This window comes from Buceros rhinoceros, unplaced genomic scaffold, assembly GCF_000710305.1.
Source record: "Buceros rhinoceros silvestris isolate BGI_N320 unplaced genomic scaffold, ASM71030v1 scaffold823, whole genome shotgun sequence".
Taxonomy (NCBI): Eukaryota; Metazoa; Chordata; class Aves; order Bucerotiformes; family Bucerotidae; genus Buceros; species Buceros rhinoceros.
Window position 1 is genome coordinate 27,983 of NW_010402806.1, and position 22,442 is coordinate 50,424.

The following is a 22,442-nucleotide window of genomic DNA, read 5'->3' on the forward strand; positions in this document are numbered from 1 at the left end:
TAAGAAAACGGCAGAAGTCATTCTTTACAAATGTGCTCCAACTTCTGTAAGGAAGTATGGCCACTGTTCAGAAAGTTTGCCACCAAAGTCCTTGGAATGCAGAATATAAAATATTTATTTTCACTAGAGTTCTCCAAACTATATGTCGTGTCATATCTTCTTAACTGAGGGAGAAACTGCCTTTTCCAGTAGCTTTGCAGTTACCTGGCACCTGGTTCTGTGTAATGGTCAGTGTTTGCTGTGAGTGGCGATTTGAGGGCACTGTACACTCTCACCCTTGAACTGCTCACTGCTCGGCCACACAGGCTGCTTGTTCTCATCAGAAACAATAGCATTGCTTCTAACCAAGTCATGGGATAATTTGGAAATCCGATAATTGGTTCTAGATTTTACATAGGTCTAAAAGATGTGCATTAAGAGCTAGCTTAGGAAAAACACTTATAAAAGACTATATAGGGAGAATATTTCTTAATATGCTAACCTAGCTGAGAAAAGATATTTCTGCCTAGGATTCTTTCATTTTAGTGAACTACAGAATATTTTGAGTGAAAAATAGTCTCATGCCAAAAATAAATCTCTCGGGGAACATGGTGCAACTCCTAAATTGTAGGCAGAAAAGGAAGAGAACATTTTTGGAACTGTATCTGGTATGAGCGTGAGGAACAACGTCCTTTAGAAGTGTGAACTAAAACTACAGTTTTGGTGCTAGTGTACCTACAACTGGATTTTCATGAGGAGGTATGCCATGCCACAGGGTGCTTGTGAACAGCATATGGTGTTATGTGGGCTAATATGTACATGTAGATTTACACTCCACCCTTATGACGTGAAATTAGAAACACACGTACATTCTACTAAGAAGTTAGCAATGAAAGCCATGCAAATAAAACAGCAACAAAACCACCCACAAAATTGCCCTAGCTCTTCAGCAACTGTATTTTGGGCTGAAGAAAGACGTCCCTGAAATAATAGCTTTCTGTGAGGGCACGGGGAAGAAAGACTTAAATTAGCCGTAAGTTGTTTTTTCTATGCCATTTCATGAAGAAACAACTTTAAAAAATTATTTATTTTATTAATTTATTACATAAATTTCTCACAGATTGTTTTGCTTTAGATTTGAAAAGTAAATAGAGATTGTGTATGTACATTGAACTGTAAAAATTATTGGTTCCCTTTAATTGGACTTCTGAAGAAAAAATTCTGATGGCTGTTCACATAGATTGCTTTATGGTCTTTTTCTGACTTGAACATCAGTGAAAAGACAATAGATTTTGGTGCATCTACATTTAAGTGGAATCTTCATCTAAGCTTTAGGGCACATCTGAAATGTACCTGAACACACAAATTTAAAAAAAAAAAAACAAAACCAAAACCAATGATAACCCACCTAAACCCTGAGTAGATGCAATCTGTAATTTATTCTGTGTAAATTGCACGTATGCATCTCCAGTCCTGTTATTCCTTGATGCCAGTCCAAAAGTGGGTAAAATAAATAGATTGCATATTATAGCCCATATGTCAGAAGTGCTTAGCATCCCAAATAAGAGTCATAATTTTAGAAGTATTTAGCTGTCACTTAGGTGTCCAAATAGTTGGCCAGATTTCTGAAGTGCTTTGCACATGAAGCACTGAGTTATTCTGCAAATGTGATCTCTATTGTGGATTGTAAACATCTTGAAAGCTTGTCAGTAGTTTCTTTTGAATACCATGTTCATATTTTGCCATTTTGGTTTTTTGGTTTTTTCGGTTCTTTTTAGGTACCAATACAATATTCCTCTCAACTTGAGCCCTATTTCTGTTCTCCCATAATCAGGGGCTAAAATAGTCTAGTATTGTAAGCTGTTCCTTCCTTTCAACACAAAGTGCAACTGCTAGCTTAGAAACACATAAAGGAGTCATTGTAGTGGTGATGTGGTTGGCAACTGACTTGAAAGTACAAGGTTTCTTTTACGTTTAAGTAGTGATTTAAACAGCTATCTCTCAAGAGCAAGTGTGTGTCTCTTGATAGATTATGCTTTAAATAGACAGAAACACCTAGATGGAGAGACCAGAGGAAGGTGGAGCATTGGTCTCTCCTGCCCTTTTGCTCAGGTGCTACCAGAGTTTTGCCATGCTTCTCAAAGGTGGTGGGAACAGAGCTCATACCCTCTCCTGGTATGAGGCTACCCGACTGCTCAACAGTGGGATTTCCTGTGGGGCTTTTGTGTAGCAGATCTCTGACATTGTGATGGAATGATTTTTTTGTTGTTGTTGTTTTGTTTTTTTGGAGCCTGTAGGTGAGTCTGTCATGTCTCAGGTGAGAAAATTTAAAGAAAAATAATTTAAAAACCCCACCTTTGTTGTGAGCCACTAATGATGATGATCAGTGGATATAGCCATGTAAACCTTCTCTCTTAAGCAAGTGCCCACAATTTTTATAATTGGAGCGATAGAAACTTGTCTTTACAAAACCATGACCTTACATTGAGTTGGCTCCCACATGTTACGGCTGAGGCTTGGGCTGAAAAGCAGATCTGTTGAAGAAGTTTTCCAGCCCTTGGTGCATCTGTAGCACTCGCTCTCCCTGCTCTGCTGCATAGCGCACTGGCCATTTGTTGGCAAGTTCATATTTCACACTGCAGGGAATTGAAATGATTGAACAGACAGGAGAAGAGTTTTATTTGCTGTAGCTTGTGTATCCCTAGACTCTGATTTGGCATAAAACATCTGCTTCGTGATCTGTTTCAAGGCCAGTTCCCTTCTGCCAGCAAAGGTTACGACTTCAGGCAAGCTGCGCCTTTGCTGGCAGGGGGAGATTTGCCTGAAGACTTGATTTAGTCAAAATCAAAGCATCGTGCCACAGAAATCCTTTTTTCAATTACTTCTTAAAAAGCACCCAGACGGTAAATGTATTAATGTATTAAACTATGAGTAAAGAGGCTGATGACTTCTGTTGTGTGGGGGTTTGTGAGAAGCTGATATAGACTGTATCTCTGTATATATGTGCATGTGTGGCTAGAAATAAACATCAGTTATTGTTCTGACAGTAAGAGAAATGACAGATACCCTATATGTACCTGCTTAACTGCTGCAAATGAGCAGTCAGTAAGTAAATCTATTTGTTTGAGCTACAGTTTATGCATATTTTCAATTTGCTAAGTTAATTGATGTAATATTGATGTAGTTTCTGTTAAAGTCTCAGGAAGTAGAGATCCAATATTTGGAGATAAATTGGTGCAATAAATCTTCTTTGTATTCATGGTGGGGACCTAATTTCAGGGGCTTTTGTCTCCTACCAAGAAAGTCAATTTTTGAAAGACTGGTACTGGTTTCTTTGCAGAAGTGTCACCTTGATCCACACTTACATATGTACAAGTAAAATCCACATTCCTTCTTGCAAAAACATTGTTGGATTCAACCTTTATTAAAGTGAGTAACCTATTACCGTCTTTATTTCATTGCCATTGATGCACAGTCTTGGCAACATATGGCTATTTTTCCTCCTTAGAAAAAATCCATTCTCTAGCTTAAAAAAAATAATAATTGAATATTTGCATATCTCCAAGGAGCCATGCGGGTTAAACTCTCTATTTATCTTCTGCAGTTCTTAGGCTGCTTTTGGTTTAAGAGTAAGAACTATTGCTTTTATGAAGTGCCTTTTTCTATAAAGTCAAAACCTCACAGCAGTGCACAGAAAGCCAGTGCTGTAAAGGAGCTAAGTAGAGTATTTAATAGAGCGAGCTAGGTTGTAAGTGGTTTTGTTCCTATGGAGCAGATAGATTTGGTTCCATCTGTTCCATATTCATAACAAAGGAGCTCACTTGCAGGAGGACTGACGTCCAGGGAGTAGCATGGTAATGATCTTTTCACCACAGATTGAAAGGATCTGAAAATGGTCACTTGAGCTCAGCAGAAAGCAGCTAGCCCTGATAGTGCTTCGGACCTGCTATTTTTCTGCAGCTCTGTTTCAAGATGCATGTTTTTTCTGAATAAAAACATAAACCTTGATCTCATTCCTCCCTGCCCCTGTCACTTCTTCTTTTGAGGAGTTCAGAATATTTTCTCAAAACAAAAATGGAATGACATGTTACAAATATAAAGTCAATTTTTCTTTATTTGATCTTGCTATTAAAGGCAGGAGTGAAAAATTACTTACTGCCAGTCTGGGTTCTGTCTCCTGAAGTTTTCTCATGATCTCTACTTTATCAGCAAGAAGATTCTGTGAATGAAAAATCTGAAGTCCACAAAACATGTGCAAAAGTTCCTTGCTGGGTTTTGTAATTAGGATACTCTAGTGCCAGCTTTGGTTACACACCTTGTGGGCTTTAAAAAAAAAAGTTCAATCCCAGAAAAAAAAATACTCTTGCTTCTGCAGGATATTTCACAAGGGGAGGACAGAAAAATGCCGGAGGGTACCACAAACACTCTTACTTGGCTAAAGAACAAATTATTCAGTGACCTTTAACAGATGAACTGGAAGGTTATCGATATCTTCAAAATTAACTAGGAACACAGACCAGGAGAATCCTTCTGTGTCATAGGTTCTGGCTATGCAGTCTCTGAACAAGGCCTTGAGACAGACCCAGGTTTGCTGTTGTCCTGGCTGGAAGTCCTGCTGGAGTGTGGTGGACCCCAGTGTGTCTCCATGATCTTGGACGGTTGGTGCCCCCAAGATGGCTGTGAGAGCGGGATGGGCAAGCAGCAGGTGTGCGTAGTAGGCCTTGACTGGTAGGGCAGTATCCATGTAGGCATACTCAAGGTTTTTTGGCCTTTCAGCCAACAATGCCATATCATATAATTCATAGATGTGTATGGAATTGTCCACTACCCATGTTGTTTAAGACCCCAGATCAAACAGTACGCATGTATTTGCAGATCTGATGCTTCCCCTGAGATCAAAGAGAGAGATTTGATTTCAGGCTGGGGTTTTTTGTTTGTTTGGTTGGGAGGTTTTTTGACTGGTCTTGCCTATCCCGCATTGGCCTTTTCAGCCATCAGCGCACTTGCAGTAAGCGTGGGGAAAGCCCTTCCCAAATCTTCGTCCGCCAAGCCAAACCATGATAATGATGATGATGACATGTTTTGCTGCAGTAACTCAAGGAGAAAATACATGCATTTCAAGTGACTCTTCCTAACTAAGGTAAATGAGAGTGTATCTGGACTCCTCTGGAGAATCCTGAACCCTATTTTATATGTGAAAGGAAAGAAGCTTCTGATGCATGCTGTCGAGCAGCTCTGCACAGCTACCAGTGCAGATGTTTGTTGAACTAGCCAGGAACTGAGATACAAATGTAGGTTGATCTTCATGATCACAGAATATGGCATAGTGATTGTACACTTCGCTGAGAGGGTTGTTCTAGTAAGACCAGGCTTGAGGTCTCCATCCACTGAGGAGTGGAGACACCACATTAGGTCAGAGGCACTTAAATGGAACAGTGATGTATACTGTGTGGTTGAGGTAAGTTGATTTGACAGAGTTTTTGCCCATCTCTTTTTAAGTGAAATATGCCTAAGTAAGGAGACTTCAAGAAAGTAGTTTTGTGTTACCCCGTATTGTTTTCCATATGTATGACCTCGGATACATAAGGGAAGCAACATTTGAAACTGCTCATGCGTGAATTCCTTAAATTAACATGTTAAAAACAGAGAAGTGAGCTTGCAGTGGGGTGGAGCTTGCTCAGAAAGTAGCAGGTGGCAAATAGAGATGAGAATTTCCCAATCTGCTTGGGCAGATTGTTAGTGTGAAATACAGACTTCTCTGCAAGAGAGGTGGAGAAATGCTTCAGTTCTGAAAGAACAATTGTTACAGCATTCAGGAAGACAAAAGCTCAAAAAGCACCCGAGTGTTTCAACACTCTGGTGCAGTATTCATTGCTTTTAAAAATTGGTTACCAAGCTACGAGAGCCTTTGAGGCCAGTTATGAAAAAGCATACACATATATCTAATTTTGAATTCATCTGGGAATGATCACTGGAAATTGGGTTAAAGATCCTGTGGTACACATTAAATCAAAAAAACCCCACCAAACCACCGGTGCAGAAAGAAATAGTTTATGGCAGAGTAAAGTGAAAGGTTAGCTATCTCATAGGTGTTCTAGACTTACCCACAGACATAGTTATGACAGTAAACAGTCCCTTTCTGGCATAGGTGAGACATGTCAAATTCCTGGCAAGGCAGCAGTTCTCCTTGATGAGGCTGCAGCTATTCTCACATAGCTGGCTTTTTTGAAATACGTTTTTCAAAGTCGGAGTGTGACCTGTGGCACTGAACACAAGTTAGACAAGTGAAAGATAGAACAGGGATCTAGGAGTTTAAATAAAACTCGCTGGGCAAACTTTTGGCTAAACCAAGGGCTTTGGCTTGAAGTGTTCCAGAATTTGTCATGGTAAAGGTGGCAAAGAGACGAGTTAAGGAAAGCCTTCTAAAGACTGGGGAGAAATTTCTGGCTTGTGTGGTGAAATGATTGAAGGTTCAGTAGTCCCTCTGCAGGACTTAAGCAAACTAGGAATTAACCTGATAAAGGCTTACTGTTATTAGTATAGTGCTGGCATCTGTGTTTGTACTGTTATCGATTATGAGCTGGGACCCCACCATAGTAATGAAACAGAGGTCTGTGCCCTCAGAAACTTTCCCTGACACAATCAGAGCTTCACTTACTATCGTGTTTTTTCATACCTGGTTTCCATCCTGCACAAATTTGTATTTATCTGTATAAGAGCTGACTGTCTGCGTAAAGGCATCTTTTGTAAAGGCTGTACGAAGATGCTGTTAGAACTTTGTCAAGAGAAAAAGCCCTTCAGAAATCTTTTGATAAATGGTATTCTCTCTAAGCAGTGCATTTGCAAACTTTTGGGCATGCATTTGCACTCAAACACATTTTTAACTTGAATTATTCTCACTGTTTGCCTTCATTTTAAGTAAGAACAAAATGCAACCCATAGTCTGTGCTTTTTTTCTAAATTTCCGCTGAGCCTGAGGCAGCTTCTTGAAGATCTCTTCTTGCCTTCGCATTTTCTCCCTCCGCCACAAGACATAAACAACATATTTTGTTGCTTTGCTTAGCTGAGTCAGCAGAAGTGACTTTTCATGTCTATGTACATGTCACACTCCCAGCACAATACATTAATTATTTCTGTATTTTCATAAACTGATGGCAGAGCAAAGGAAACTAGAAATGTTTCTAAGCCTTTTAAGGATAGTGGCAAGCCCATGACACAGTACACGGAGTAGAATGGAATGCTTCTCTCTGCTTTAATTACAGTGTCAGCAGTGGTAAAGCTAGACACGGATAATATGAAGTCCATTAAAGTATACGAGGTTTAGTAACATGATACAATATCCACAAATTCCACGTGGATGAGCACGTTGCTTTAAAGACCAAAAAGCGAAGGTCATTACTAACAAGACTATACGTCTCTTCAAAGGATTTACTGATGTGTAGTTCTTAAGAGATGGAAATCAGAAAAATGGGTAGCCCACTTGAAGAAAAACATTTTATTTCTAGTTATACTGGGGGAAAATCAAAGTACAATAGTGCTTATGGAAAGTACATAGGAGGATATATTTTTCTCTAAGTGCTCTATTTGATAGTATTAACTTGTTTTATTAGCGATTTACTCTAATACAGTCTTAATGTTGTACCATGACTGTATTTGGTTTTGTTAATGACACTGAAAACAGTAATGAGATCTGAGGTTTTTGTTTCATTCTAGTTAATAAGTATTGGTTTGTTACAATAGAAGAGTATGGCATCAGTCATTTATATTATGCTAGTACAGAAATGTTAGCCCTTATTTTATTATATGTAATACAGTTTGCATTTATGAAAGAGAAACATTCTTATATGAGAGAAGGGCCTGCAAATATTTAATGTGTGAGAAACTATGTGATCTACTTTTCATCTGTACCTCCTTATATATTTCACAGGAGCTTATATGCAACTAAAAGTTCATTCAAAGCAGGATATGCCTTTCATTTATTTCCAGCTGAGCTTTGTTTGTTTTTTAATGAGAAGAAACACCACAGAGACAGACAGATTCTCTGGGAGGCTCAGGCTGCAGTTAGATGACAGCTTTGCCCTGGTTCATAAACGAACGTAACTGTTATTGCTATTATGAGAGAAAAAAAAAGTCTTTGCAAAGAACAGCTGAGCTTGGTTCTCATACTGGTTCGGGGCTTGGTTCAGAGGAACAGCTCAGACAGAGTTGGATCTTTCTGCAGCTGATATATCTGCTTTGTTGTTCTTCTGAAGGTGTGAAGGGTGCAGGCCGCCTTGCACTGAGGTGATTTTGTGTTTTCCCAACTGGACGCTGCAACTTGGGAGGACAGATGACAGTATGACTATAATAAACCTTTGAACTGGATCCAAAGTGATGCTGTCTGCCTCATATGAGCCCTCAGCTGCTGCTAACTTCTGGAGGTGCCCAGAGCTGTGAAGGACAGAGCTTTGGGATGCTTTTTTATTCTCCACTAAAAACGTCTGACTCCAATACAACAGCCAGGCCAACAATAAAAAAGTCTTGTCATTAATCCCTAGAGCCAATAAGGGACCTTCCTGAGAGACATAATGGGGCTAGACCATGCTACGAGGAAATACTGGACAAATGGCTTAATTAAACTGCAAATCCATGGTTTACATCTCTTACCATATATGATTTGATTTTGTTTTGTATGACTTTGATATGAAACCTACTTTCAATCCGTGCAACCTTCAACCAAATATGTAAGCTGCAATGGATTAGAAACTGCAAGAAAAAGTTGCAATTCGTCATGGCCAAGCAGTTGCAATGGGACAGTCAGTTCAGCATTAAGTGCTAATGCAGAAACAGCAACTATGTATTACGTTCTTCCAGGAACTCTCACTAAAATAGCATTTGTCTAGCAAGTCATTTCCATATACTAGGCTATTTTTAGGGGGTCTGAGACATATAGTCACTTCTGAGACATGCCGTAATAATCCAGTATTTTTACACAGTGCAAAGCCAGTGCAAATTAAGTATGTCATTAGAAAAAAAGGTAGTATTTCTCAATTCATTTGTTGTTGTGCACAGAGCTTTTATCAAGTCTTTTTCTCCATTGCTGTGCACTTTGTGATTTACATTTTGCATGAAGTGCGGAACGGAAATCTGTATGTGTGTAGGCATCCACGTACACATATACAGAGATGAGTACAGAAATATGGTATGATTATTTCTACCTTCACTTCATACAAACGTAGTCAAGTATGCAGGAGTAAAGTAAAATATGCATTTTTATTAGGTACGCTTTTAATATTGTGGATTTGAAAACTTAATTTGGAAATACTAGCACCCATAGTACTTTTGCCAGTATTAAGCCAGAGGGAGTATTAGCTGTGACTTTGCAACAGTTTGTTTTCCTGTTAGCTAATTTTTCTTTTTTTTCAAATGTTGTTGGCAGTCCTTTCGCAGAAAAGATTCTGTGTGTGTGTTGTTGTCTTGAGATTTCTGACTCTTTAACTTGCACAGTAATTTTTTTTCTGAGCTCATCTTGGTGATGAATAAATACAGGGAGATGGTAGATTCGGCCATAGCAAAAGTACAAATAAGTTTAGGCATGATTTACTGATTTAGTCATGGACATTGAATATTTTAATTTGTCAGAATGGAGCCATGTTTATGCTACCGGAACAAAACTTTTGCTGATACATTAGAATGAAAAGCAGACATGCAAATACTCTTTTTTAGATTAAACTCCGGTATTTATGAAAGCTGGGATTTGGATAGGACCAGTATTTATCTATTCTTAGGTTTTGATTTTAACACTCACAAGGAGAAAATTATCAGAAAATACTTTCAAATAGATTCTTCTCTGATTAATTATTTTGAAGACCCCTTCATTGTCCTTAGATATGGGTGTTACTTCATCTGTGCACACAAAGGAGTGTTTTATTGATTGATTAAATTCTAGCTGACTTTTTCAGTTGTACTGTTCATGCAAATTTGTCAGGTTTTTTTCAATCTAAATTGTGAGAAGAATATTAATAACTACTTCTGCATTTACCTGGCTAATTTGCATACATTTGTATTGTGTGGGAAATCACATGTAAACCTACAGGGGAAAGGCTCAGCTCTTCTAACAACTAATGGGCTATTTTTTCTTTTGACTTGCACAAATTGAGAAATATTGCCTGTGGCAAACATAATGGAAAACTGCATTTTTAATGCTCTCACACATACTCATTTCTTTACAAAGAAAGAAGCAGATGACTGTTCTTAAAAATAAAACTTTCTAAAGCTCTATAGCTGACACAGGATATTGGATGCTAAAACACTTCAGTTTGGTGGAATTATGATTTCCAGGTTGTATAAGGTTACATGAATATTGGATTTGACTAATGGGAGTGGTATTGTGCCTGAAAACACTGGAGGCAAATCACAGCTATAAATATTTTCTCCCGAATAGATTGTCTGTAACTTACAGGACTAAGAGAGTGGAAGAACTACATACATATGAGTTTCTGATTTACAACATGCAGAGTCCTATGTATGGGGTCGCTGCAGGTCCTCTGTTTGCGGTGTTTCTTCAAGTGATTACAGAAGTTACACGTACAGCCCTTTTGACTGAGCAATAAGTGTTAAGTGTTTACTCCAGCTATATGCATGTGGCATCTTTATTTAGTGTGCTAGGGAGAAGTTAAAAATTAATTATCTGCTGGCTTCCCAGTCTGAAACAATAATTCTGTTCAGTTTTTGTGGTTGGGAAGCACTTGTAAGTGCCAGAATTTGCATAATACAGAGAGGGTGCCAGTCATAGTATATCTGCAATGAACTGAGGTGAGATCTCGGTGTAATTTCGCAGGTCTTCTCTACAAGGAAGATCTTATTTGCTGGACATCTTAGCATGTGCAGAAGAAAACAGTCATTGCAGTTTTCAAAAAAATAGCGAGAACAGACTTCTCTCCACAGTGTTTCATGAGCACTTCTTTATAATCCTTCAGACAGTATTCCAAGTAAACTGGTAATAGGAAATTGAAATACAAAATAATACGAGAATTGTTGTTTGCAGAGTATCTGCAGCAGGCTATATCAGAGCCGTGAGGAGATGCGGAGGGGAGTGTTGGGTTCCTGCATAAGGAAGGGGTGCTTCTTTACCAGTGTCTCTCTGTTCTAAAACAAAGGTGCCATCTGAGTGACTTAGATAAATGGAGCGCTATTTGTACACTGAACAGTTTAAGTTTTGCTGTCTAATGGAGCACATAGTGGGTTGAATATGAAGTATATTTTTGTAGTGCTAAATTATTTGAATTGCTATTATAATTGTAGGACTTGTGTTTTAGCAAAAGATGCAAAGCTGCAATTAGAAAGCTAAGAATCAGTGAGGAGGCAAGGAGAGGAAACCACCAAATACATGTGATTATCAGTAAATAAGAAGAAACTTTTTATATGTGACATTCTAATAATAACTTGCTATTAGGTTAGGAACTGAGCCTCAGATAGTTGCTGGCCAAACTGCTGCCTGTCTCAGGAAAGGAAAGACCTAATTACATCATGACTATCAGGTCCTGATAACGAAGTTACTTTTGGAATTTTAATACTTCATATTTTTTTTGTATTAACTTTTTAATTAGCTTAATTGGTAGGTTGATTGGGCCATATCTTGATGAGTCCTTCAAGGAGTTTTGGGGATTTAACATAGTAAATTCAACTGCAAAACTGTTGGGGAAAAAAACCTGCACAGTTTTCTGTGTATGTTACTATTTGTTCTCTATCTGTGGCTTCCTGCAGTTATTGAGTAACTCTGCTGGACCTAACTTGTTATTTATATCTAATATAATAATAATGTACCATGTGTTTTCTAGCAGAGAACTGCTTAGGAGTGGGATGAAGGGAAATGGATTTTTTTTTAATATTTAAATATAGCTTGGAAATACTGAAATATTTATGGTTTGGCTCTAGATTAGGAGAGAATAATTTTTTTCACTCTCTTTCCATTCCTTACAGGGTATAAAAATGGTAACCAGAAGTGGTTCAGAGAAGGGAAATTTTCTCATCTAACTTGTCTTTATGGGCCATTTTTGGATGCAGCTTGGATCTAGTCCTATATGCATAGATTCATTGAATATTTTTTTTTCTAGTTCAATTAATGAAAATGGAATTTTCATCTCAAGAATATAGAGATCATGGGTTGAATTTCTTCCAAATTGTCAGATTTTCCTATTAACAAAAAAAAAAGAGACCAAACCTGTTATTTTTATAATCAAGATGTTTTTATATATCTTGTGATTTCATAAGGATTTTAGTGTGCCCTTTCTTCTAATCCCAAGTCTTTGTGTAAACATGAAGTCTAAATTTCTTTAAAAGAGGGACTCAGGAGATTGTCACAGAGTTGCTGGTAAAGGTGAGGTAGGACAGGGGAGGAGTAGAGCATTATAGGAATTGTAAATGACGATAGGAACTAGCAACTCTGCAGAGTTCCTCTTCTGTTTTCCTTTGTGATTCATCCTAACACAAACTAAACCAGTGAGACCTTTTCTATTCTAATGTCATTCATGGAAAAAAAAAAATATAACCTCGTTTGCTCCTAAAGGGATTTTTTTCGAAAGGTTTCTTTTTGTTGTGCGGCAAGGTTTCAATTGCCTTTTTTTCCCTTGGGAATTTCGGCTTTTGAAATGGAAAATGTTGCTTGGGACAGGTTCCATTAGCATCAGAGGCTTCCTGCTCTCAGAACTGGCCTCTATTTTAAAGCTAATATCACCTTTAAAATGGGTGAATAGAAAAACCATATACCAGAGCCTTAGGTGCTAACTTGATTTTGTGCACAAAGGAGAAAGAAATTTCTCCTAATACCACCTAGAAAGGACGTCTTCTCTTTTACTATAGCTAATTGTGGTGAAAGGTAGCAACAACAGCAATAGTTTACCTAGGAAGCAAGTTTAACAGATCCTAACTGACAGTTAGGAGTTCTAAAGAGCAGTTCTCTTTCACCTTTCCAGAGTTCAGCAATGTTGCTCTCTTGCAACCATCCAAGAGAGTGTCAGGGAGTTTTCCAGACTGCTGCATTGGAAACCCACCTTTCCTGGAAAATAAAACAACTTAAAACCACAGAATTTTTAGTGCTAATGCTCTACCCTTAGGTCCTGAAGTCAAGACTTGAGTTTTTCCAGTTGCAATCAGTTTAATGGGAGATATTTGGATCAAAATGATCCCAGAATTCTTCATATAAGCCTCAGCTTTTGTTAGGTCCTAGCTGTAGCATTACTTCTGCTCCAGAAAAAGCATATTTAGCATTTATTCTTAGTAAATGTTATTATGTGCCATTTATCCTTTCTACTGTGTTGCTTTGGTCATTTGGTGTTTCTTTGTAGGTGTTAGTCAAATGCTGTCAACCATGTCACCCTGATTTGGAGTTTTGTCCTCTTCAGCAAGAGTTTGCCATTACACCTGCTTTCGTGTAGAAGAATAGGACTTCAAGCTTCAGCTTGAATTCAAGGTTCGAGGCACTAATTTACAAAAAAACCCCTCAGATTTAACAAGGACTCTTGTCTTTCTGTAGTAAAGAGCAAGTATGATGTGCCTAACATTCAGAGAAAAAATATCTTGAGCTTATTGCTGAAAGGGGGGGGGCGGGGCAGAAATCCCATATGCTGCCATCATATACTGGACATCTTAATTCAACAGGCAGGGTTTTCACAGGATACTGGTGAAAATATTGCAGAATAAAGAAGATGGAGAAGAGAACAGAACAATACTGATAAATTTATTGCAATGTGTGTGCAACTGGTCTATGTTTTTTCTCTTAAAATGAAAAGGAGAAGGAGGGAGAAGAAGAAAGGAATTAAAAAAAATAATTGGTTGTAGTTACGTAGCTTGCAGACAGTTCTTAATTTCTCAGGAAGGCCAAAGACATAGTGTAACAACCTTGGCGTGGTTGTTGAGGCAGTTGTGACAGAAGAACAATATGACTGACTAAAGAGGAATCTTTCTGGGTTTATGGCAGACATTGGCAGTACATAGTTTTCCTGGAAAGGAACAAAGCATTTTCATGCTTACTGCTAAAACTGGATCAGTTTCTGGGATGACGCAACAGCTATGTTGGCAATAGTACTGCAATTTATGATACAGTCCTTTGTTGCAAACCTGTGTGAGGACTGTTGGAAAAACGTTTAGGCAGGAAACGGAATTTAGTATATTTCTTTGAATGAACATGGCCAATCACAAGCTCTTAAGTGTGTCCAATGTTATGTACACATACAATATTTATATATACAAAGCATTAATTTTCTTATAACGTAATTGAACAGATAAATTTTCCATAACAGAATATTATTAGCTTCTAGCTATTCTAGCTAGTCAGTGGTATCCTAGTTAGTCACTGACTAACAGAGTATTCTAATAAACAACAATGAGCAAAATGTTATTATTTTATGGACATAACAGTGTGTAAAAGCATCAAAGCTGAAACTTGCCTTTAAATAAATGTGTGTCGTGATGCACTTCCAAAATAATTTCTGAGCAGGAAAAATCTGTTAGTGATTAAATTACAGTGGGGATTCTGTTTTGGCTGATGCTGGAAATGTTGTTTCCACCTTTAAGCTAGTAATGTGGTAATGACTATAGGATTCTTATCTTTTGAGAAATCTACAACTGCCTCTTTAGTCTGAGCAAACCAATTTAGCCAGTTGCATTTATTCAATGAGGGCCACAGAAAGGACACAATTTCCTGAATATAACCATGGAGTGCAAATGTTGTGCCCTAAATAACTCACCAGTTAATGTAAATGTCAGTAGAGGAAGGTTTTCTAACTTTGATTTAGTAACAGCCTATAGCTAAGCCAGCTGTTAACACTTCTTAACTGCTTGTCATTGTGAGGGGGGGGAAGCATAATTTCTTCACACTTTTGTCTTTTGATTAAAAGAGGGAAACAATTTTTCAAGCACTTTCCAACAGGTGCAGAACCACAGCATTTGCTGTACTGGACTCTATACTTTGCTCCTTTTTTGGTGTTTGTACTGAATCTGCTAGTTCTTTTTGGCAAGTTCTTCTAGGAAAAAGCTGACGCCTGCCTTGGCAACACATCATCAAAGACTAAGAGGATTTATTTCAAGTTAGTTGAGGAACCCTCTGAGTGTGAACTTAGCATGAACACAAAGAGTGTGCATTCATATTGATGCGTGGAAAAACTCCGCAATCAAAATTGATTGTGAGGCAGGTATGTTTATTGTGATTTCAGCTCTATAGAGTTGGGTGCAGCGAGGGTCGGGTACCTTTAAGGAGGCTTGCACACCACGCCGTAGCTGTGGCCTCTTATTTAAAGCAGTAAAACATACATATTCAAAGGATTGCTCAACCGCCTGGTACATATGGATTAGACTCTCCCACTCCTGATGTAAATTAGGTCTCCTCCCCTTTGCACATGCGCAGTCTTCTTACATGTGACAGGTCATACAATGTCATGCATCGCATGTCTCATTAACTTGGACTTACGCCTCCCCTGGGAGGAGAAAATAATATTCAACAGTCTATTAAGCAGGCGCAGTTCGGGGAGGGCTAGACATTATCTTTTTCGTATCTACGATTCAGATCCAGTTAAACGACATCCTCCCTCGTGGCTGTAGAGACAATAGTCTTCTCCTCTTTATCTTGTCCCAAACAATGAGGCGTCAAGTGGTAAGACCCTCTGCCTAAGCCTTGCATTCTTCAAGTGATAAAGGGGGCTGGTGGGCAAGGGCGGAACGTAACACTTTGTTTCCTCTGTTTACCTAGAGCTTTGAGCAACTCAAAGACAGGGCAGGCAAAGCATTTTTAGCAAAGTTAACTAATATTCAAACCTGTGGATATTTTCTACTTTCCCAACTCAATATGTCTGTGTATAAATCATTTTAGTTATTTGTCATGAATAGGGACAGGAATAGTAAAAACAGATGAAACAGTGATAAACAGAACAAATGAATCATGCCAGCCCAGTGATCCTTCATAAATCAAAACAGTTTCCGGTAGCTGCCATTTGCTGCAAAAGGCAACTTGTTCTGCCCTAATACATAGCTTTTTGTATGATGGGCAAGATTATGCAAAGAAGTAAAAATTGGTTTGCAGTGCTTCAGGCAGGGTTTTCACACGGGCAGAAAAAACGTGTATGCAAATGGTCTTTCACAAGTGAAAATCTGCATGCCGAAGTCAAGTTGCTTGGTTGCCAGCGTGCATGTTGAACTGCGGGACAGTGTACAATTTCAAAATTGCAGGCATTGATTAAAGTTACCAAAGTGTTTGGATTGTCAGACAATATACTAGGGAGTCCAGTCTGTGGTGACAGGCAGGTATATTTCCCTATGATAATGTATTTTGAGGAAAGAACAGTTCTAGAAAGGAAGTTTTCACAGCAGCAGTTGCTCCTAGGAAATCAGTAGATGCTGACACTAGTCTTACATGTGTGATCTTTTGCATTAGTGGTAGACTTGATGTTTCACTCCTAATACAGTGAGTATTCTTAAAATGAAATACTTTGACTAGGTAATTATGAGGAAGGGCAGAAAGAAGGAATATGCTGGTTTTGTTAGTTATGTAACGTGGGTAGTCATGCTTTGACTGAAGCAGGATAAGTATTTTCTCAACAAAGGTATTGGAGCATATGGAGTTTGATGTTGCTGCAGAATTTAATGGAGCGCGTTTCTATTTTCGTGGTAATAAATGCATAGTTTTATTTTTAGCATTATGATCTTCAGCATCATTTTGTTTTTTCATCCCTTTCTCAGTTGCTGAAGCCTATGGCCTCAAGGCTATGGTTTCAAGGCTACCTTTTCTCTAAGTTATCTTAATTTTTGTGAAGTTTAATTTTTCAGAGTAGACACCTGCATCACAGCAGAAACCATATTAAACAACCTCTTGAGAAAAAGGTTTAGAAAGGTGAAAGGAGATAATGAAACATTGAAAATACCATGTGCTTCACTTCTTCCACATGAAATAATCAAAAAGGGGGTTAAAATAAAATCTGCATTTCTTTCCTAGCTTTAGCATAATCTAGCTACTTTGTACACTTGCAAGTCCTTACTTGCAGAGCCTGAAACGTGTCCAGCCCTTCAGATGAAGGGAAGATAAAGGATATTCTACTTTAGCACAAAAGATTATTTGCATTTTCACTGTCTTCCGCTTGTCTTTCCTTCTTCCCCATTTACAGCTTCTGCGATTCCAGATAGTGGAAGGAGATCCTGTCTAAAGCTTAAGGTCTTTGTGCGACCAGCAAGTAAGTTCTTCAGATTAAGTTTTCAAGGGTGGCTTTGTAGCGCATGCTTTAATGTGTGGTCTAGTAAACAGCAGTAAATATCTTTTTTGATTTTTTGCCGTTAGATCTTGTGTTTCTGTTCTCTACAGCACCATTTGTGTTATGGTTTTCATTGTATTTTCTTACCATTTTTCATAAAGTTTTGTTTTAATTACATGGCAGTTGCTAACTTGTTGTTTCTTCAACTGTTGTACAAATGGAAGACTATACTGGCATTTGGACAGGGGCCACAGACTTTAAAATGTAAATATGCTTCATTATACGTAGTGAATAGAGAGAAAAAAGAGAAAAAAAGAAAGGTGGGGAGTTTAAGGGTGTCTCACTAACATATTTGGCTGTTATCTCTATTTTTGTTATAGACAGCTGTATGAAAACTATAGGTGTTCATGATCGTGTTTTCGATGTTAACGACAAAGTAGAAAATTCATTAGAACCAGCAGGTTAGTATGCTTAGAGAAACTCTTTTAACAAATGTGCGTATCCCTCTGGTGCTTCACTACTTTTTTTCCTCTTCTCTCTGCATGCTTTGCATGGTGCAGTTGCACTGCTTTTGCACATTGCTAGCAGTGCTAATATCACTTGTGGTATATTTCCTGTATCTTTGTTTAATGCAGGGGCGGCGGGGGGGAATCCTGCTTTTAAATTTTTTTTTTAGGTGACATGGTTTAATAAAATATGGCGTGTGCCAGTGTAAAATTTTTACTAGTATTCTGAAGTCACTGGCCCATCCAAGCCAAATACCCAGGATGCTGGCAAAACACTTGTATTTACTAGCTGGGCCCAAAATCTTTGGAATAAAGTCAGTGGGCACACTTCATTTATTATGTGGTTTCAAAAGACTCAGAAAAATAGAACCACTACTTGTGTGATGCTGGTGCATGACACAGGAGTGCATCTGACAGGGTTATTGTTTAAGTAACAAATTAGTCCTTCGAAATTACATGTATTTGTATGTATATTTGATTAGGCGAAGCATCATTTTTACATAATGTGCACACATACACACACTCTGATATACATAAATTCCTGTCCTGTTTTTACTGAAGCAAACTTAAATTTTTTGCAGTTTTTGCAAAACACTGCCTTAAGAGTAAGAATAATGCTTGCTATGATAAAGCCCCTCATGTGCCCAGGGCAAAGTTACATTAACCTCCACCATCAATCAAGCTGATGTATCTCTGTATGAAAGTGCGTGTATATTGTTTGTATGGCTGAGGTTTATAACAGATAGAAGCATGTTTAATTCTAGTGGTGTGAGTAATCCCATCAACTTCAATGTGATAGCTCATGACATTAAAATTAGGTGGATATGTAGAAAAAGTATTTGCAGTAGTAGTATTACCTGTTTGTTTTGTATGTACTTACGCACCGCTCAGACAGTGTTGTATACAAGCCTCAATAATTAAAGCACACAGGCAAATAAACAAATGATACCAGAAAAAAACTGCACGCAGAAACTCTGTTTAGTCTGAAATTAAATACTGTTTGTGCTACCAGGAGAAAATAATAGCTTTTATAAGAAATTGTGGTACCAAAAAGTTCCCACTGCCAAAATCAATGTATATTTACATTATTTGGACCAGTCACTATTAGATGATTAGTCATTCCCAAATGTGACAACTGCTGTCACACTTTTCTGTTATTAAGCTGTTAAACTTGCTGCTGCCTTGGTGGATCTTGTTGCATTTGATCTGTGTTGTGTACTAATCTACCTCCCTCTGACATGCACCTTCTGCATCTGTGCTCTCTCCTAGCCTTCCACTGCCTTCTTACACAGTAGAAGAATTGGGAGGCAGAAGGGTCATGTTTAGCAGATTACTTACTGTCACGTTTCTTCTAAAAATCACCATTTGTGTGATTTTTGAACCCTTGTAATTTCACTGGCGTTGTTCAAGAATTTGTAGGAAACTGGTCTATAAAGATCACACTCATTTCAGAAGTAATGCAAGTAATTGGCCCTATTCCTGTCCTTCCTTTCTCTTCCTCCTTAATAATAAAAATTAAAAGTCCCTAAACAAAAATTGCAGCTGTGCATATGTGGAAAAATGATACCTGAAGCATATGATATAAAGCATTGTAATCTGGAAAATTCATGGCTGTCAAAATATTTTTTTCTAATTACTGCCGGCATTTCCAGTCTTCAGCAGAGGAATTTTGTCCTCTTCATCACTTGCCTTTCGTATTTAAAATAATAATAAAAAAAACGTTTTTCCCAACCATTAATGAGTACATCTCCAAGGGAAATAAAATTTGTAAAGTGATTTTTTAGAACCACAGATGACTCATGTGCATATACATACAAGTGCAGAAACCTTGGAGCTGCACTGACAGAAAACCCAGATGATTTCTTGAAAGGAACCCCTTAATGTTACATGAAAATTAATTCTTCTGTGAAGAAAAGCTTTAGAAAAATCACGTCACAGAAGATATTTTTCATTTAAGAGAAGTAATCTTTCTAGTTTAGGCCTTTTTTGTTGATATTTTTTTAGCTGTAGCCAGCGTTCCCATTGTGGCGGTATCTGATAGTCAAAGAGAATGAGAATTTATTACTGCTCTACACTAGTTCTGCCCTATTGTGTTTTAGACTTATGGATTAATTGGGACAAAACTGTTGACATTCAATGTTGCAAATGCAGACCTATTTGCAATTCTGTTGATGATGCAAGAGGCAGAAGGTAATGTAGAAGGTAATGCAAATCATTCTCCTCTGTAGTTTTAGTTTATCAGCAGTGAGTAAAAGTTTGCAAATTGGGAAGAGCTGACTCTAAATATATGACAGGAGGTAGAGCTGACATTTAGAACAGGTATATTTTTCCCCATAACTTCTTAAGAGTATAATTTAATTGGGAACCTGCTTTTTTAAAGTACTGTATTCTCATTGAAGTGTCACCAAAGTGCAAGAGTGTAACTCAGAAATTAAATGGGAAATAGCTTTTCGTTCTGACAGCCACTAGAACTAGCACTTTTCAGTAGCCAGCATTCACTAAAATTTTTAGATTCCTTTGGAATAATTCTGAAGGAAGAATACTCGGGCCTCGTTCAAGGCTGAAGTGCCTGGGAGAGTCTCCCTGCTGTACATGGTAAGGAGCTGTAACTGGAGTAACTCCAGCCAGTCTTTTCCACTGACATCAGTGGGACTGTCTTACAAATGTGAGCATATTTGCAGCTACTCAGTGCTTGCTTTTCATACTTTTGCCTTGAGCCACACCGAAGAGCTGTTGTTAAGCCTGACACGATTGTAGCATCAATTAGTGCTGGAAAAAAAGCTGAGAAATTGGTAATCCAGTTTACTGTGGATCTTGCTGTGTAACTGAACTGTAACTGAACTGGGATTGAAGAACCTATTAACCTAAATTATGCTAAGTGCTACAGCTGCCTTTGTGCTAGGTGTCAAGGGTATGAAGGGGGAGGGAGCTTGTTTCTAGCCAATGCAGGATGGTGATCCCAGTGGCCTTACTCCCACTTCCCTTAGTGCCTTTAATTGGAATTCCACAGCTCTCACCCGATGTAATCCTGGCAGTGCAATTTGTTGAGATGGGGGCTACGAGGCAGATACATTACAGATATGTCAACGTCTCTCGTAAAATGGGGGAGCTTATTACACTGTGAGATACTATTAATTTTCCTGGAAACTTAGGCTCTCTAAATAACATATGAATAAATTTTGAGGCCACTTCACACTTGCTAAAGAACTTTAGCTTATTTCATTCATTTAATACTAAGAACATTCAAACCCAGATATGACTTCTAATGGCAAGCTTCAGACTGATTACTTTTAAAACAGCCGAATTAGATAGCTGTGTGTATGGAGGGCTTTGCAGAGAAAAATACCACACCTATAACAATGCTGAAGTTGAATTTGACTTTACATACCTTTTTTGGCATGCTAAAAGCTGTGGCTTTAAGGCTGATATTTAGTTTACAAAAATCAAACAGAGCTTTATTAGGTATAATAAATTTAGTGTTTGCTACTGTGTTTTCTTCTGCCACTAAGGTATAAGCACATTTTCCCAACTCAGCTGATTCTTTTTTTCATTACTTTTAGCAGCATATATGTAAATCTGTATTTTGTGTGCTATAGAAGGTAGTCTGTTAACTGTGAGACTTTCCAGATTGAGTACGTATTCTATAAAATTGGAGACTGTCATATGTTAGCCTTTAAAATTCTGTTTTGAGCAAGGGAAACTGGTCTTGTATCCACTGTGCATCCCCACATGCAGTATACTTCAGTGGAAATTCTCTGTATGGAATGGAATATATGCTTGGGCTTACATGCTGTCATTTCAAATTCAGGAGTCAAAATCTGTAACTCAGTAAGGGGATTAACTGCAAGATTAATTCTGAGCACGTGCAACACTTCTCCAAGCCCTTTTGAAAATCATGTGTTTTTATTTATCTGCCTCCCTGTTGACGTTGCTATCTAATGAGGCATCCAAAGCTAGAGCTACAGTGTTTTATAAAAAGAGGAATCTTTCATTCCTCAGTCTCCTGAAATCAGACTTAGTTTTTGCTCCTCTTGTCTTCAGTGGGAGTTTTGCCAGTAAGAAATGCAGGACTTGGCCCCAAGTTGGTTACATAATGAGGTATTACACGCTTGCAAAAGTCAATGACAGCACAAGGTTCATTGCCCTATTTCATAAAAGTGTTGAAATCTACTTAGAGTTGTTGGCTCATTGAGAGTTTATTAAGGATGCAAAATCTCATTGGAATGTATGCTTTCTGTTTGAACAGATGATACCGTACATGAGTCAGCCGAGCCATCCCGTGGTGAGAACGCAGCACAGACACCAAGGATACCCAGCCGGCTTTTGGCAACTCTATTGTTCCTCCTGGCAATGCTTTTGATATTATAGCACAGTATGCTTCGGCAGCCTGTTGCAGAAAATACCAGGGTCTTGGAACATCAAAGATCCACTTAACTGCTTATCCCAGGAAAGGGACTTTATTGTTTTTGCAGATGTCAAATTGTTATTTTTCCCTTTTCCCTTTTCTTCTCCCTTTTAGCCTGAACTCAGCAAAAATTTGAAGGGGATAACTAGCTTCAGCACCCATCCCTACCTACCCTGTGACTTTCTTAACCCCTCCATATAAATAAAAGGACTCCAAATGAAAATGCCAAACTATAATAGTGACACTAGTGATTCTTATTTTCTTCTGCATTCTCCTTTAAGAAGTCACCTCTGTTAGCTCACTGTGTCATCCTTATGTGAACAAGGAATAATAGTG

General features: G+C 38.2%; 1 protein-coding gene across 1 annotated transcript in view; it reads left to right on the forward strand.

Moving 5' to 3' along the window:
• Positions 1-22,200, forward strand: part of EFNA5 (ephrin-A5) — a gene marked incomplete at its 5' end in the record, with an annotated part of 37,105 nt that extends 14,905 nt beyond the window's left edge. The window contains 3 exons of the mRNA XM_010132739.1: positions 17,112-17,177; positions 17,576-17,656; positions 21,948-22,200. Coding sequence (XP_010131041.1) covers positions 17,112-17,177; positions 17,576-17,656; positions 21,948-22,069 — 269 coding nt within the window. The remainder of the gene's footprint in view (positions 1-17,111; positions 17,178-17,575; positions 17,657-21,947) is intronic.
• Positions 22,201-22,442: the final 242 nt, after the last annotated feature.